Below are 17,085 nucleotides of genomic sequence, written 5' to 3' on the forward strand. Positions count from 1 at the left end.
GTTCCAACCTCTATACCACACCTAAAACCTGAGTCCGTAAGTTTAAATGTTAATTCTTGTGGTGTAAGGGATAATTGGGGGAATAAAATTGTGTGGTACAAATCTATATCCAACATAAATAAACAACGTCATATTATCGGAGCACAATTTTGACCAATATTGTTCTTGAACCCTTTTCCCCAAGTCCATCTCCCATCTTTCCTTCAATTTGTGCATGCCCAGTTTCAGGCTGTTACCCTGGGATAGGAAATCCATCGTAGATATCAATTTACTTGTGATCCTCTTTGGAAGAAGAGCCTCCATGTCACTGCACATTGGCAGGGTCATGGCTGGTCCTAAGCAATCTCTTTTTGAAAAAAATCTTAATTGAAGGTAGCAGAAGAGGAAAAGTTAATTTAATATTTCTCTAACTTCTACATGATACAGCAAACCTGAAATTGTCATTGTCTTCAGCTCGAAGTTCAGAATCAAAATTTATTAAGGAACTTTGTTGCAAATGTTTTGGTCTTGTTCCTCTCTTTCCATTTTTTGGGAAGATATCTTTCGTATCTTATCTTTAGTTCTCAATAGTGAGTATCTGATAACTGATCAACTAAGACAACTGATTTGAATTTGACTCGCTCTCAATCCCATGTCATCTCTTTTGTCTCCCTCATTGCTAGATGAGGCACTCTCCCTCCTCGATGACTAGCTGACATGATGGCATGTCTAACTTTGGGAAAAAAAATCAGATGTTCTTCTACTATAATGGATTTAAATTTTCTATGTTTATGGGGCCCTTTTATCAATTGTTGTTGCAATGTAGATCACTTAGATCTTGTTTTGTGAGTCAGTGGTTTCTTTTAATGGTAGTGAAATTATATAGGGATGAGGTCCAGCACCTGGCTGTGTAGTGTGCTGATAGCAACTTCATGGGCACCAGAAGCCACACCCACGTCCAGATTTACATCAAGGGAGTGGCAGTGGAGCGTTTACCAAACTTTAAATTCCTTGGCATCCATCTCTCAGGAGATCTCAGTTCAATTCGGATTTAAAAGGCACGAGGAAGATAGACCTCTGTCCCAGGATGTTGTTGGACTTCTACGGATGCACAATTACCTAACTTAATTATTTGCCAACATGATTTGGTTGACATTCTTTTTCATTTGAATCCTTCCCATAAAGGTTTAATAGGTAATATTTCCAATAATTTATTAAAATTGCCATCGATCTCTAATGATAAAATTAGAGGAGCTTGGAAATTGGAACTTCAGTTGCTTCTCCGAGAGGAAATTTGGGAAAAGATTCTTGGAATGGTTAAAACCTCTTCATTATGTGCCCAACACTCATTCATTCAGTTTAAAGTGGTAATTTGGGCTCATAGGTTGAAAGGTAAATTGGCCCGTATCTTTCCTAATGTGCGATCGATGTAAATCGCAAGTGGGCCACACTAACACATATGTTCTGGTCTTGCTCTGTATTGGACAAATATTTTCAACACTTTGTCATTTATACACCCTGCTGAGCGAGTATATGAGCGTTCCACTGCACTCCCCCCACCCCTTTAACACGGTAATGCCCCCCTCTAACATTCGTTCTGCCTTCAACCCTGAACAGAGAATGAAACTGGGACACAGGGTCCATTGGAAGAACGGTCAGCACGGTGGTGTCAAATGACCAGGGATTGGCGGCCCCAACCCCTACTCACATCCCAGGTGGTAAAGGGACAGCAGAAGGTCACCCGTTTCTGGTTGAAGGTAGAACACTCCTCCTCCCCAGGGAATGAGTATTCAGTGGAAAAGCAGTCAGTTAAGGGTGGCTCAGTGGAAGCAGCACAAACAGCTTCCTAGCCTGGGACAATTAACTGGGATGCCAGAGGAAAAAAGGGGCTAATGGCAAATCATCATCCAGTAGAGCCGCTGGCAAGCCTTCTTTGTGATTGCATTGACGTGGAGGCTCCCGGACAGACCCTATCTATTGTAGTCCCCAACATTTTCTTTGATCAGGAAGCAAACCTTCTGGAAATGTGTGTTATCATCAGAGGCACATTTGGAGACTACATCTCCCAGCAGCCCCTGCGCGGCCACTCTCGCGAGAGCTGACACAGAGACAGAGAGTGGGAGGCGCGGCCAGAGCCTGAAAGCGAGGCTGCGACGACGGCCGGCTCCGCCATTTTGACGGCCCCCAGCGCCGGCGAGCCATTCCCCTTTCCTCCTCGCTCTTCAGTCACCCCCCCCCCCTCCTCTCTTTCCCCAGGCGGGGACGAAAAAGCAGCGCGGGCGCCGGCGGAGTCGGATTGAGGCCGATGGACGGCGGATGGCGTCGCCTGACCCCATATTTTTGTGAAAAGGCAAAAGCCTAAGGCAGGTAGGCCCCGAGACTCGCCGTCAACCATCTTCCCTCCTCCCCCCACCATCCTCTCCTCATCCTCCCGCCGCCTCTCCGCCCCACCCCGAGGGGGAGCGCAAAGAACGGTGGTGGGGTGGGACGGTGACCTCCTCCGGGGGGCGCGGGACGGCGGATGGACGCTGATTGCATCGCTCGCTTTGCTCCCCCCGCCTCCATCTTTTACCCCCCCTTCCCCACTATCTATCTTGCCCCGCTGGCGACGTGATGACGTCACCTCATTTCCCCCCACGGCTTCTACCTTTGCCCCGCTGGGGACGCAATGACGCCACTCCTGGGCTCTGACGTCATAATGTCCCCTCTCTGCACATGGTGCTTCTGGGGAGCGTATGCTGACTCCTTTTCTCTGCCACCCCCAGAAAAAATAACCTTTCCCTCTATAAAATGAGCTCCAAGGATTTGTAGGGTGGGTGATGATGCATTTTTTTTTCTGTGTGTGGAAACTTTATTTGATAGAATTAAACACAATTGCACGCTTTCTGAAGGACGACCAATACCCTTTCTGGGCATTTAATTCCCTCCCCATTTAAAATTTGCAGCTTTTCTAAAAAAAATATTAAATTTTGTATTTTAAAAACTTTGTGTGTTGTTCTGTGCAGCTAGGTCACCCTTGCCCGCCAAAAAAAAGACCTTTTGAATGGGGAAGTGCATGTTTAAAGTCTGATGGAGATTTTTCTTCTGCTTGCAAGTAGGGTTTGTGTTGCCCTATCGTGTCTCCTATGCATGTTGAGAGAGAGGAAAAAAGCACATTCAGGAGAATTATAGTTGCAAGTAGTAATTTTGGGCCACTTGCTGGTTCAGAAAGCAGCTTCAATGAGAATATTTTTGCAAAGAATTTTCTTGTCTAAATTTTAAGTTTTAGGCCAGTGTTCATGGGAATATTTTTGCAAAGAATTTTGCTGTCTAAATGTTATGCCACTGGCAAGGTCTTTACAGCAAAATATGTTCAATGAAATATTTTTGCAAAGAAATTTCCAGTCTAAATTTTAGACTGTTTGAAAACAAAGTGTACATGGGAATATTTTTGCAAAGAAATTTCCTGTTTGTTTAAATTTTAAGCCACTGGATATGTCTTTAAAACAATGTTCTTTGAAATATTTTTGTTAAGTAATGTTGTTCTGTTTAAATTTTAAAGAAGCTGGTTGTGTTTTAAAGCATGTTCATCAGAATATTTTAGTGAAGAATTTTTGTGTTTGTGTTTTGTAGGATTTTAAAACAAAGTGTGTTCATGAGAATATTTTTGCAAGAAATATCTTGTTTAAATTTTAAGATACTAGATGTGTCTTTACAACAAAGTGTGTTAATGGGAATATTTTTGCAAAGAGTTTTCCTGCCTGTTTTAATTTTAGGTGACTGGTTGTGTGTTTTTTTTTAAAAAGTATATTTGTGTGAATATTTTAGCAAATGATTTTCATGCCACTGGTTATGCTTTAAAAAATGTCATATGAATATTCTTGCAAAGGGTTTGTGAGTATGTTTGTGCTTCAAAAGTTAAAGTATGTTTTACTTTGGCATCTTTTGACTTTAGACCATATGATTTAAAAATAAAAGGGTATATTATGACAGGGATTTTTAAAAAACATTATTAAATTTGTTCTTTGCACGATGTTTTCCCACAGAAATGAACCCTTGAAAAGACAAGAGGCTTTTTGGAAAGAAAGCAAATTTGTGCACTGAATACAGGCAAAACAAATATTTCCAGGCCTGGATTTTTATTTTAAAATTATTTTGTGCATATTTTCATGCAATTTCCAACAACACTCGAAGTTGTTTTCTGTTAATAATCTCTGCAATAATTCCTTTCTTATTCCCCCAAAGAAAAGGCATCTTGCATCAAGCATTTGCTATGCTCATCAGATGTTAGAATTGGGGTTTAAAATCGGTGGGCGGGCTCACGAAGTGAGCCGGTTGTCCAGTCCTTGGCTGCTTTGAGCACTTCACTTTGGCAGCCTCTCCATATAAATATTTTGCATTCCTGTTTTCCTGTTAGCATCTTTGAAAATGTGCAGTTGTTAGAGTCCCAGAAAATTGCACGTGCACCAATCGCCAGCTGGTTTAAAACAGTGTGAATTTTCCAATGTTTACCAGCTTCAGGCAAGTTACATTTGGCCATTTGCACGCGCAAAAAAAAAAGGTTTGCAAAGCTTTATTTTGCCATACAGGTGGCCTCTTCAATCAGTAATTTGCCACACCTGCACTGCAGTCTGCAGTCGACAAAACAGGGTGGATGCAGTTAGTTCTCTCTCCCTCCCTTCTCCCCTTTCCCTCTGTCTCCTTTCACAGAGTCAACATCAATTCTCTTATCACTCAGCACAGACAGGACCTTCACCGCCATCTGTTGTGCCAACCCGTATATTCCCACCACAGTTGGAGTTAGCGCAACGCCTTTATAGCGATCAGGACCGGGGTTCTGATCCTGTGCTGTCTCTAAGGAGTTTGTACGTTCTCCCTGTGTCTGTGGGTTTTCCCCGGGGGCTCTGGTTTTCTCCCACTGTTCAAAACGTTTCAAGGGGTGTGGACTCATGGGCCGAAATGGCCTGTTGCCGTGTTGTATGTCTGTATTTAAATATAAAAAATTAATTCCTTCCTACCTCTTTACCCTCAATTTTTCTTCCGACCACCTGCCTGTCAAGAGTCTTAAATTTCAGGTTTCTTGTCAGTACATGCAGGCATTTTGTGTGATATACTTTTTATCACATAACAATAAATTAAATCTTAACATCACATACAACCCTGAGAGCCAGGCAGAATTACCACTTACTGGTAATGAAAAAATCTCCTCAATGTACACACGTAAAGAAATGTAAACCATGCAACACAGAGAGAATAACAAAAGTGCCCATAATGTTTCAGCCCTGACATCTCCACAAAACTCCTCCTTTCACTTTGTACAGATGTGCTCTGGTGTTTGCTGCTCCCAGGTTGGGAAACGGGCACTGGCTGTCCACCCTATCTATGCCTCTCACAATCTTGTAGATTTCTTTTAAAGTCTTAAGCCAATTAGTATACTAATTTTGTCTGGCCTGATGGAAAAAGGAATCTCAAGGTTGTATGGGATGTCAGGTATGTGATCTGACCATAAATCTGAATATGCCTTGAAATCAAAGTGAAACTCCTTGATCCCTGTGCCCTGGCCTGGCTCCACAGATTGCTATCGTACAGTTCAATACAGAGGTGCACAACTTCCACGGGTATAACTCTGCGGGCAACAAACTGAGTCTGGTCAACTGGATCTGGCAGAGAGGAAGAGGAACCACCACACCAAGGGGGATGCTATTTGTAATGTGAGTGGGATGGGGGAGAGCATCCCGAGTGCCTGTCTAAGAGTCTCTTAAACGTCCCTAAACATTCCATCCTTCTCCACCACCACACCTGGCAAGGCACTTGATGCCTCTCCTGCACTTCCCTCTCTTCACTTTAATTTTTAAAATTTAGACATACAGCATAGTAACAGGCCACTTCAGCCCATGAGTCAATGCAGTCCAATTTATACCCAGTTACCCTACAATTCCTGGTATGTTTTGATCGATGGGTGGAAACTGTTGCCCCCGGGAAACAGCTGCTGGCCGTCCACCCTATCTATGCCTCTCAGAATCTTGTCGACCTCTATCAAGTCTCCTCTCACCCTTCTACGCTCCAAAAAGAAAAGTCCCAGCTCTGCTAACCTTGCCTCAAAAGACTTGTTTCCCAATGCAGGCACCATCCTGGTCAATTTCCTCTGCACCCTGTCCAGAGCTTCCACATCCTTGTAATGAGGGGACCAGAACTGAACACAATATTTCAAGTGTGGTCTCACCGGAGTTGTATAACCCTGCATCATTGCCTCACGACTCCTGAATTCGATCCCCCGACTAATGAAGCCCAGTGTCCCACAGGCCTTTTTAACTATCCTATCAACCTGTGTGGTGACCTTGAGGGATGTATGGATTTGGACTCCAAGGTCCCTCTGTTTTTCCACACTGTTAAGTATTGGACTACGAACCTTTTATTCAGCCTTTAATTTGACCTTTAGAATGCACCACCTCACACTTCTCGGAATGAATTCCATCTGCCACTTTTCCACCCAATTCTGCATCCTGTCCATATCCTGTTGTAACGTACGACAGCCCTTAACACCCTTCCTCCTCCAGTCTCAAGGTCAGGTCACAGCCTGACTGACTGAGAACCCCTGTGGAAATGAGTAGGAGTTGGCCACGAGTTCCCTTTGCCTACCTGCCCGCTCTCCCCACTTCCCTATTTGGAATACAGCACTCCGTTCTGGTCATGACGGGAAGGATGTGCATGCTATAGAGAGGGTGCAGAGGAGATTTATCAGGACGCTGCCAAGATTAGAGAGCACACCTCACAAGGACAGTTTGGGTGAACACAGTCTTTTCTCCTTGAGGTGGCAGAGGATGAGGGGTTACCTGACAGAAGTGGAAAAGGTGATGAGAAGTATTGATTGTGTGGATGGTCAGAGGCTTTTTCTGCAGGGCTGAAATGGCTGACACCAGGGGGCATAGTTTTAAGGTGCTTGGTAGTAAGTACAGAAAGGGGGATGTAAGAAGCAAGTTCAAGTAGGGAGTGGTGGGTGCATGGAATGCGCTGCTGGCCACAAGTGGTAGAGCAGGGACAAGTTGCACAAGACATTGGTGAGGCCGAATTTGGAATGCAGGTTCTCCCCAACTTACAACAGTAATACGGATCGAAAGATCGATTGTATCTCGGAATGGAAGCATCTCGGAATTGCATACTTACCTTGTTAGTCAACGTCCCAGGGTCCGTAAGCTGGGCGTGGCCATTGATTCCTGTGCGCATGCATGGTGGGTTTGCGTATTAGAGTTCAGTTGGCGCATGCGCGAGAGTTAAGCCCCCGAACCGAAGACCAATACATGAACAGGAAGCAAGATGGCTGCACCCAGCCTATGGACCCCAGGACACTGACTAACAAGGCAAGTACATACATTTTGGCTCTGACATAGTCTGTTTCCCTGGTATAGTTAGTCAATTACAAAATTAACTGCGTAAAATTTTGGTCATATGAATGGATGGACACCAGTCGCGTGGGTTGAAAGTTGGGGAGTATCTGTATTGGGTGCAGTTTTGGTCACCTAACTACGAAAAGGTATCAATAAGATAGAAAGAGTGCAAAGAAGATTTACTAGGATATTACAGGGACTTCAGGAACTGAGTTACAGGGAAAGGTAAAAGACATTAGGACTTTATTCTCTGGAATGTAGAAGAATGAGGGGAGATATGATTGAGGTATTTAAAATAATGAGGGGGAGAGACAGAGTAAATGTAGGTTGGTATTTTCCACTGAGGGTGGGTGAGATCCAAACCAGAGGACATAGGTTAAGGATGAAAGGGGAAAAGTTTAGGGGGAACTTCTTCACACAGAGAGCGGTGGGAGTGTGGAACACACCGAGGTGGTGAATGCAGAATCAATTTTAATATTTAAGAAGAATTTGGACAGGTACATGGATGGGAGAGGTGTGGAGGGCTATGGACTGGGTGCAGGTCAGTGGGATGAGCAAGAAAAGTGGTTCGACACAGACTAGAAGGGCTCAATGGGGCTGTTTCAGTGCAGTAAAGTTCTCAGGTTCCAATAGAATTTCTTGAAGAAATGATTAGATGGGTACATGGCGCTGAGAAAAATGGAGGGTGATGTAGTCGGGAAATGGCAGGCAGTTGGGAGAGTAGGTAAGTGGGTTAGCACAACACTGGGTCAAAGGGACTGTACTATGCTGGAGATTTTGATGTACTAAGACAGCTCAGGCTGGGGCCCAACCTGCCTGTTTCTGTACTCCATGCACACTTTTCCTTGTACTGTGCCTGAGTAACCTAACTTGACTCTTGAAAAGCAACTTCTGTCACCACCTCCCAGTGGAGCTGAAGTGCGACAGTGTGGTGTATTATCTGTGACAGTGCTGGGGGGGTGGGGGGGGGGGTCTTTCGGTTACGTGTGGTTCCATCATTAACTGGTATTTTGTCTCTTTATCCCCACCCTCCCACACACAGGGACAGTGTTGCAACTTAAGCCAACACCGTGGAAGGGTACGCAAAAGGAGACGGGGACACTTCACAGCACCCAGGTAGGGGAAGGGGTGGGTGGTGACTGGAGTGGGGAGGGACAGGAAATGATCCTCCAGGCTGCAGAGTTTTGCATTTTCCCTCCCTGGGGGTGCGTGATGAGACGAGGACAGGGGGGTGGGAGAGGGAACTTCACTCTGTGTCCCACCCTGGTGGTGTGTGTTGGGATGGAGGGGAGAGGGAGCTTTACTCTGTGTCCCACCCCAGGAGTGTGTGTTGGGATGAAGGGGAGAGGGAGCTTCACTCTGTGTTCCACCCTGGGGGGGGGGGGGGTGTGTGTTGAGACAGAGGGGAGAGGGGGCTTCACTCTGTCCCACCCTGGGAGTGCCTGATTGGATGGGGTGCAGGGGAGGGTGGGGGGAGTGGGAGCTTCACTCTGCTCCCAACCCAGAAGGTGTGAGATGGAATGTTTGAACCCTCCTCGATCTCTTCTTTTCCCCCCATCTCTTCTCCACCCCCCCCACCCTCCCCTCGCCAGGTGGGGTGTTTCTCAGCTGCCTGAAGCGGAGGCTGGGTCAGCAGGGGCCCCAGTGCGTGGGCAGGGGCAGCTCAGAACACCGAGCCGCCTACCAGGATGTGTCCCTCCCCCAGCATGCCCCGCACCAGGTCCTCGGCCCATGCGACGCTGGGGAGACAGCCCGTCCGCAGTGCAGAGGGGGGCAGAGAGAAGGCAGCATGCATCAGCTGGCCAACCACACTCAGGTACGGGGAGGGGAGAAGTGTACAGAGAGGGCACAAACAGCAGAGACTGATGGAGGGGGAAGGTTCGGCAGTGGGGGAGGGTCTGCATGATGGGGGAGGGGAGGGCCCATGGAGACGGGTTTGGGGAGGGCCAGCGGGGAGAGGGGGCCGGATGATGGGTTTTAATTTTTGGGGAGGTTTGGGATGTGCTCAGGGGCAATCCTTCCACTGACCGTGGTGGCTCCTGCCCGCAGGCTGCTGAGACCGAGGAGAGGATGACGGGCAGCGCCGCCTCCTCCTCAGCCTCCTCCACCACCACCTCCTCTTCGCCCACCTCCAGTGCTGGAACGTCGCCCTCTCACCTGGGCTCGTTGGCCAGCGACTCTCCCGAGAGCCAGGGCTCACCCAATCTCCAGGCCCGGGGACTGATGCCCTCGGGGCCCTGGCCCCTGGATACAGTTCCCTGCAACCAGGGTGGCAAGGGCCAGGCTTGGGACAAGACCCAGGCAGAGATCGCCGAGCAAGCCAAGCACGTGAGTGAGGGGGTTGGGGGTTTTTCTATTGCTTCTCCCTCCTACCCCACCCTTTCCTTGGGATCTTGGTGCTCCCTGTCTCTTTTCCCTCACACAACCACCCCCTGAGATCTGGATATCCTCTGTTCCCCTCCCCACCCACCCTTCCCTCTGGATCTGGGTGTCTCTGTCTCCCTCCCTACCCCCTTCCCTCCGGATCTGGGTACATCTCCCTTCCCACCCCCCTTCCTTCCAGATCTGGGTGCCTCTGTCTCCCTCTCCATCCCCTTCCCTTCAGATCTGGGTGCCCCTCTCTTCTCCCCACCCCCCCACCTTCCCCTCCCTGTATCTATCCTCAACCCCCACCCTTCGCTCAGGATCTTGGAGCCCCCCTGTCTCTCTCTCTCTCCCAGCCTATCTTCCCCCCCCCCCCCCCCCCCATCTTTCCCTTGGGATCTGGGTGATTCATCCCCACCAGTCTCCCTCATTCATTGCTGCCGACCCCTTCACCTGGACCCTGTCTCTGCTCAGCACTCGCTGGTTTCCTCCCCACCCCCAGGAAGCGAAGATAGAGCACAGGATTTCGGGCCTGCGGCGCGAGGGCCTATGGTCCCTGAGGCGACTGAACCGGGTCCCAGAGCCCTTCCGCCCAAAGGCGCAGTGGGACTACTTGTGTGAGGAGATGCAATGGCTGTCAGGCGACTTCTCCCAGGAGAGACGCTGGAAGCGCGGGGTGGCCAGGAAGGTGAGTAAAACTCCCACCCTCCCCCACCAGCCACTCCCCTGCTCTCCATGCCTCCCACCTCACCTGTCTCTCTCCTCCCGGGCAGGTGGCGCGGACAGTGCTGCGCTTCCACGAAGACCTGCGGCAGAAGGAGGAGAGGGCCAAGAGGGAGGAGCAGGTCAAGCTGCGGAGGATTGCTGCATCTGTTGCGAAGGAGGTCAAGCAGTTCTGGGCCAATGTGGAGAAGGTGAGAAGGCAGGGGCTGGGGGCGCTGGGAGAGTCGGGCGGGCGTGGGAAGGAAGGAGATATGTGGGGGAGGGTCAGGTGGAGGGAAATGAGGGTCTGGTTAGGGGAGGGGAAATGGAGGGTCTGGTAAGGGGAGGGGAAAAGGGTCCACTGTGGGTTGGGGGAGGGGAAAGGAGTCTGCTGGGGGGGTTGGGGAGGGGGATGGAGTCCGCTATGGGAGTGGGGAAAGGGTTCGCTGTTGGGGGGAAGGAGCCCACTGGAAAAATTGGGAACTGGTCTCTGGGGGATTGGGAATGGGAAGAGGGCCCTGATGGAGAGGGGAAAGTGGCCTCTGGGGGTAGGGAGTAGGGCAAATGGTGGGAGAAGTTCTTCCCCCTATCCTCTGGGAGAGAGTGCATCTGGGGCAGAGGGTGAGAGGGTAGGGCTCAGGGGCAGATGGAGGAGAGAGGGTTCCTTGGGAAAGGAAGAGGTTGAGACCAGTATTTCCCTGAGTGAAGCTCCCCTGCTGCATCATCCTATCACACACATGGTGCAGTATCTGCGTGCATGCGTATCTGGGGGCAGGTGGGGAGTGTGGGAGTGGGAAGTTTCCATATCAGCCCTGAGAACAGATCACTGTCCTTTCCTGTGGACACTGAGGTTGTCTGGGGTTCAGAGAGATACTCCAGAGCAAGCCGACCCCAGCCATCGGCACTGCTGGGTGTGGTACAAAGCTGGAGACACACGTTCATTGTCTGCTGTCCCCTCAGATATGGGCCCCTGGAGAAAGGATGGGGTAGGGAAGAGGGGAGGAACCGGGTGATGAGGGTGGTATATGGTGAACGGTGGGGCATGTCGTGGATGGAGGGACCTTGGGCTACTTGCTGTCTCTTGCAGGTCGGTGGGGGGAATGGGAGACCTGGCTCTCTATAGTGGTCGCCCCCTGCCATCTCTCACCCCGACAATCACTTGCCCGGCCATGCAGGTTGTCCACTTTAAACAGCAGTCTCGGCTGGAGGAGAAGCGGAAGAAAGCCCTTGACCTGCAGCTGGATTTCATTGTCGGCCAGACAGAAAAATACTCTGACCTGCTCAGCCAGAGCCTCACTGAGTCCCGTCCCGCCAGCAAGCACAGCTCCTCCCTGGCTGGGTCGAGGACCTCCAGCCCCCTGGTGTCTGACTCCGCAGCAGAGGATGAAGGTGGGTGCCTTTCCCGGGGTGAGTCACAGAGTGAAGCTCTTATTCCCCCCCTCCCACTTCTCTGTCCCGTCACACATTCCCGGGTTGGGACACTGAATAAAGTCCGTCCCCCCCCCCCGTCCCACCACCCACCCCCCCCCCCCCCCCCCCCCACCACCTCAGGTCTCATCCCACACTCCTGGAGTGGGAAACAGAGTGAAGCTTCCTCTCCTCCGTCCTGTCACACACTCCCAGGGTGGGGTGCAGAATGAAACTCCACCTTCTTACCCCCCCCCACCCATTCTGTCTCACATACGCATTCTCTTGCACACACACAATTTCTCTGGTCTAGTTTCTACCTGTGTGCTGGTGTGTGTGCGCATGTCTAGGGGAGGGTGGGAATGAACCAGAACAGCCTTCGGAACCGGTCGCTGCCCTTCTCCGTGGGCATTGATAGTGTCTGGGGCTCAAAGGAATTCTCCGGAGCGAGCCAACCCCAGCCATCGTGGTGGGTGTGGTACAAAGCTGGAGACACACATTCCATGTCCACTGTCCCCTCTTAGGTCTGTGCTCAGGAAGGGTGGGGAGTAGGGGGGAGGGGCAGTAAGTGAAATGTTTGGAGGGATATGGGAGTTCCGCCAAGGAATTGGAGCTATAGGGAGGAGAGGGAGCGAATGGCCTGTAGCACCCTGACTGGACACCCCACCCCCCCCTTTGCAGACTTCCATCCACAGGAGGAGGAGGACGATGAGGAGACCATCGAGGTGGAGGAGCAGCAGTCGGGGAATGATGCAGAGACGCGGCGCCAGGAGATTGAGCTGCTGAGACGGGAAAGCCAGCTGCCCCTGGAGGAGGTGTTGCGCTCCCTGCCTTCCCCTCTGAGGGGTGTCCAGGATGGGCTCCGGATCCCTGGGCCACTCAAGGAGGAAGAACACCAGTCTCGTCAAGCCGCACAGGTCAGTGGGCTGCGCCCGTTTCTTCTCCCGGGCCTGCATTTGCCTCTTCTCCCTCCCCTACCCCAGCTCCTTCACCTAGGGCCGCGTCTGTCCCTCCCCCCGGCTCTCTCCCTCCCCAGGCCCCTCTTCCCCGGCTCCCCTTCCCTCTTGAAGCCCTGACACCTCCCCACCCCCCGCTTGCAAATCCCAACCACTCTCTCCCACTCCTGCTCGACATAGACCCTTGACCCCCCACCTAAAAATACCTCTCACCCATCCTCTCTGCGGTCTCTGGGTTTATGGGGTAGCAGTTGGCGACCCACCTCTCAGTCTATACTCTTTGGCTGATGGGTTTTTCCCTCCCCATCGCTCAGAATGCACGGTCTCCCAACCCATGCCTGGAGCGCCGCCCCTCGTCGGAGGAACCAGATGATGAGGAATTCACCGCGGATCATGAGGAAGGTGGGATACGGCAGTCCTGGACTCACCCTCCCTCCCTCTGCCCGCAAGTGGATCACAAGCTGGGATCTGATCCAGGGGTTCGGGGGGTTTATATAAAGAATAATAAATCCCCAGGAGTGGGTCACAGGCTGGGGTCTGGTTTGGGGGTTTATATATTGAATAACAAATCCCTGGGAGTGAATCACAGGCTGTGATCTGATCCAGTGGTTTGGGGGATTTATATATGGAATAACAGATCCCTGGGAGTGGTTTAGAGGCTGGGATGTGATCCAGGGGTTTGGTGGGGTTATAAATAGAATAACAGATCCTCAGAAGTGGGTCACAGGCTGGGATCTGATCTAGGGGTTCGGGGGGGGGGGTGGTTTATATATAGAATGACAGATCCTTGGGAGTGGGTCACAGGCTGGGGTCTGGTTTGGGGGTTTATATATTGAATAACAAATCCCTGCGAGTGAATCACAGGCTGGGATCTGATCCAGGCATTTATTAGAGGTTATATACATTTTTGACCATGTAGAAATTGCAGCACTTTTATCCATAAGTTCACCCATTTCAGGGCACTGGATATTTGGGACATTTTGCTTCGTCGATGGTTATGATTACTCAAGTATGTTGAATTGCTTCATTGGTGCAGGTATAGGAGAGCTAGGCTTGCTTCTAAGCTTTTAATTACCTTTGGAGTCTGAAGTTGCCATCTTTGTGTTTTGCATTGAGGGTCGGTGAACACTGTTTCATCGGCCTGCAAGATAAGCCTGACTTTCTCATGACATCGAGAGTCGTGCCAATGAAAGTCAAAGAAGCCATTAAGAGGCTGAAAACCAAAAATAAAATAGTAAGAGCTGTTGCCCAAACCTTAGGATGACCAAAATCAACTGTGGAACATTATTAAGAAGAAAGAGCATACTAGTGAACTCAAGATTTACAAAGGAGGCTGGAAATCCTCTGATGGCAGAAGAATCCCCAAACACCTGTCACCTCTTCAGGAGGCAGGTGTAGATGTGTCAATGACTGCTGTCCACAGAAGACTTCATGCACAGAAATACAGAAGTTACACTGCAAGACCCAAACCACCAGTGAGCCCAGATTACAAGATCCTGCAGCGTTCTGGCAAAAGGGCTTCTGGATAATGAGGCCAATATTGTTTTTAGACTGCAGTTTTGGGAAAATTGCAGAAAAAAATTCACATAATTACTGCCTGCATGGTCATAGTGCATCAGTCCCACCGGGACTGCAGTTGAGTGGATGACCGTCAATAAATTTTTCTGGTATGATTTACCCTCCCAAAAAGTGGTTGAGGTCCTGCAGGATAAATCACGGGGCTGGAATTGACTCCAAATTCCCGCACATTCCTTTTTAGACTGCCTGTGTAGCGGCAAAATTCCTGGATTGTGCCGTCACATGGCTTCAATCTGAAAACCACACATCAGTGGTTCTCAACCTTTTTCTTTCCACTCACAGATACTTTAAGTAATCCCTCTGCCATTAGTGCTCTGTGATTAGTAAGGGATTGCTTAAGTTGGTCTGCGGGTGGGGAAAAAAGTTTGAAAACCGCTGTTTAAATCGTCCTCATTGACGCGTGATATGCCCGGTTTCATAACTCCAAAGGAAATTTTTCTCAAGCAAAATATTTCAGTCACAATTGGGTCTAGATCAGTGATTCTCAACCTTCCCTTCCCTCACATACAATCCCTTACCAATCACAAAGCACTGATGGCTTTGGGATTACTTAGTGGTCTGTGAGTGGAAAGATAAAGGTTGAGAACCACTGCCAAACCTGATTAACCTGTATCAGAGTGATGGCAAGAGCAAAGTGTGGAGGAACAAAGGATCACATACAACGCTGAGGTTCTTTTTCACTGTGAGCCAGGCAGAATCACCATTTATTGGTAGTGCAAAAAAAAAACTGCACAACGTACACGTATAAACAAAGAAAGAAACATATCCAATGTAAACAAATTGTAATATGGAGAGAATTTAAAAATTCAATAAATTTTTTTTGAATATTTAAAATGTTTCCATACATGTAATTAATAAACTTTTAAATGAACAAATAATGATTGAATTTAAAACTATAATGGTTACCTGCTGGCTTTACCCTGCAGTTGCCCTCCCCTCCCTCCTAATAACCCCCACTCAGAAATTACACAAAGAGAAAAAAAATGTCTGATATATAGTTATATAAAATATAGAAAAGAGAACAATATTATCCTGGATTTCATGAAGGTTCATTTTGCACACTGAGATCCCACAGTGTTTGTACAACCATGTTGGGGAAGAAGATTGTTACAGGTCTTGAGGCCTGAAGAACACTTTTACACATTTACCCCTAAACTTTGCATCTACGGGCTCCAAATTTGCAAAAAAAGGCAGGATATTTATTTCTTAAATTGTATGTCATTTTCTCCAAAGGAATGCAACTTTCTGAGTCTCTGCATTCCATCTCTCCATACCTAAATATGCATCTGATTTCCAGGTCACTGTAATACACTTCCTTGCCACCGCTAAGGCTATTTTAATAAATTTCACTTGATAGAATGATTATTTTTACTTGGGTCTTGTCCCTTCTATATTTCCCAATAAAAATAGGTCTGGATTTTGTGGAAATAAGGTGCCATTAATTTGTTCTTAAAAAAATTCCCTTAGTCCACCCAAAGATTATGACCAAGTAGAGTGTAAAATGTTTCCTATCTCTTCACATCTAAAACATTGATCTGATAAATCTGATTTCATTTTATTCAATTTTTGTGGCATTAAATATAATTGATGTGGATAATTACATTGAACTAATCTATACCTTAAATTGATAATACTCAGTCTCGACTGAGATATGACCATTTTTTCTCACTGAATAATATTTAGATCTGCCTCCCATTTCTGTCTAGATTTGTGAACTCCATTTACTAGTGCCTGCTTGAAATAAAAAGTACATTACAGAGATAAATTTCTTGGTATTACCTTTCCTAATGAGAATTTCCAGCTCATTACAAGCTGGTTTAAAAAAAATCCTTGTTGGACCTAACTTTTCCCACAGATATCCTCTCAGTTGAAGATAGCAAAAAAAGAGTATTCAGAGTTATTGTTGATTGTTGAAATGACATCAATTGACCTTGTTCATAACAATCTCCTATATTTTTAATGCCTTTATGAAACCAAATCTTTAGTGAAAGGTGTGAGATTATTTTGAATGAAAGGTGTCCCAGGTGATGCACTTCCTTTTGTTCCAATTTCATTATTTATCTTGTTCCAAATAATAATCAAATATTTCAACAATGGAGCTTCTTTCATGCCAGTTATTAACTTTGAATCATGTTTGTATATAGATTCCTCTGCTATTTACACTCCTATTGCTGAACCTCCTCAAATAAAAGGAGTAAGAAATTCCCATTTGAGCCACTTGGTAATAAAATTCTTAATGTTCGGAAACTCTAAACCTCCAATTCATACTTTTCTATACAAACTCTTGACATTTTACCTTTCTAAAGACATTTCCTTGTGTTTGTTTAATTATTGAAAAACTTTTATTGTAACAGCATGGGTAAGGTTTGAAAAAGATATTGTGTTTGGTGAAAAATATTCCTCTTAATACAATTAATCCTTCCTACTAAAGTTATTGGCAGGGTCATCCATTTATAAAAAAAATCCTCTTCAACTTTTTTAAGTAATGGTTGATATAAATAGTTTAAATTATTATTTAAAGTTAGAGTCCATAAATGAGCCCCTGATGGAGTTTGTCGAAGAGGAGTCTGATGGTGGGGGGAGGGGTACCAGCTGCTCCTGAACCTGGTGGGGCGAGTCTTGTGGCCCCTAGACTGCTTTCCTAATGGCAGTAGTGAGAACAGAGTGCAGAGTTCTTGATGATTGCTCTCCAACAGATGTGGAGGGATTTGCTTGTGATGTTCCTGGGCTGTGTC

At 47.7% G+C, this 17,085-nt stretch overlaps 1 protein-coding gene across 1 annotated transcript in view; it reads left to right on the plus strand.

Moving 5' to 3' along the window:
• Positions 1–2,125: 2,125 nt before the first annotated feature.
• Positions 2,126–17,085, plus strand: part of LOC138751073 (helicase SRCAP-like) — a 29,207-nt gene continuing 14,247 nt past the window's right edge. The window contains 9 exon segments of the mRNA XM_069913154.1: positions 2,126–2,346; positions 8,386–8,459; positions 8,936–9,159; positions 9,393–9,671; positions 10,210–10,395; positions 10,481–10,621; positions 11,585–11,798; positions 12,498–12,733; positions 13,087–13,174. Of these exon segments, the coding sequence (XP_069769255.1) occupies positions 9,133–9,159; positions 9,393–9,671; positions 10,210–10,395; positions 10,481–10,621; positions 11,585–11,798; positions 12,498–12,733; positions 13,087–13,174 (1,171 nt within the window). The 5' untranslated portion in view covers positions 2,126–2,346; positions 8,386–8,459; positions 8,936–9,132.

The sequence above is a fragment of the Narcine bancroftii genome, unplaced genomic scaffold, assembly GCF_036971445.1.
Source record: "Narcine bancroftii isolate sNarBan1 unplaced genomic scaffold, sNarBan1.hap1 Scaffold_646, whole genome shotgun sequence".
NCBI lineage: Eukaryota > Metazoa > Chordata > Chondrichthyes > Torpediniformes > Narcinidae > Narcine > Narcine bancroftii.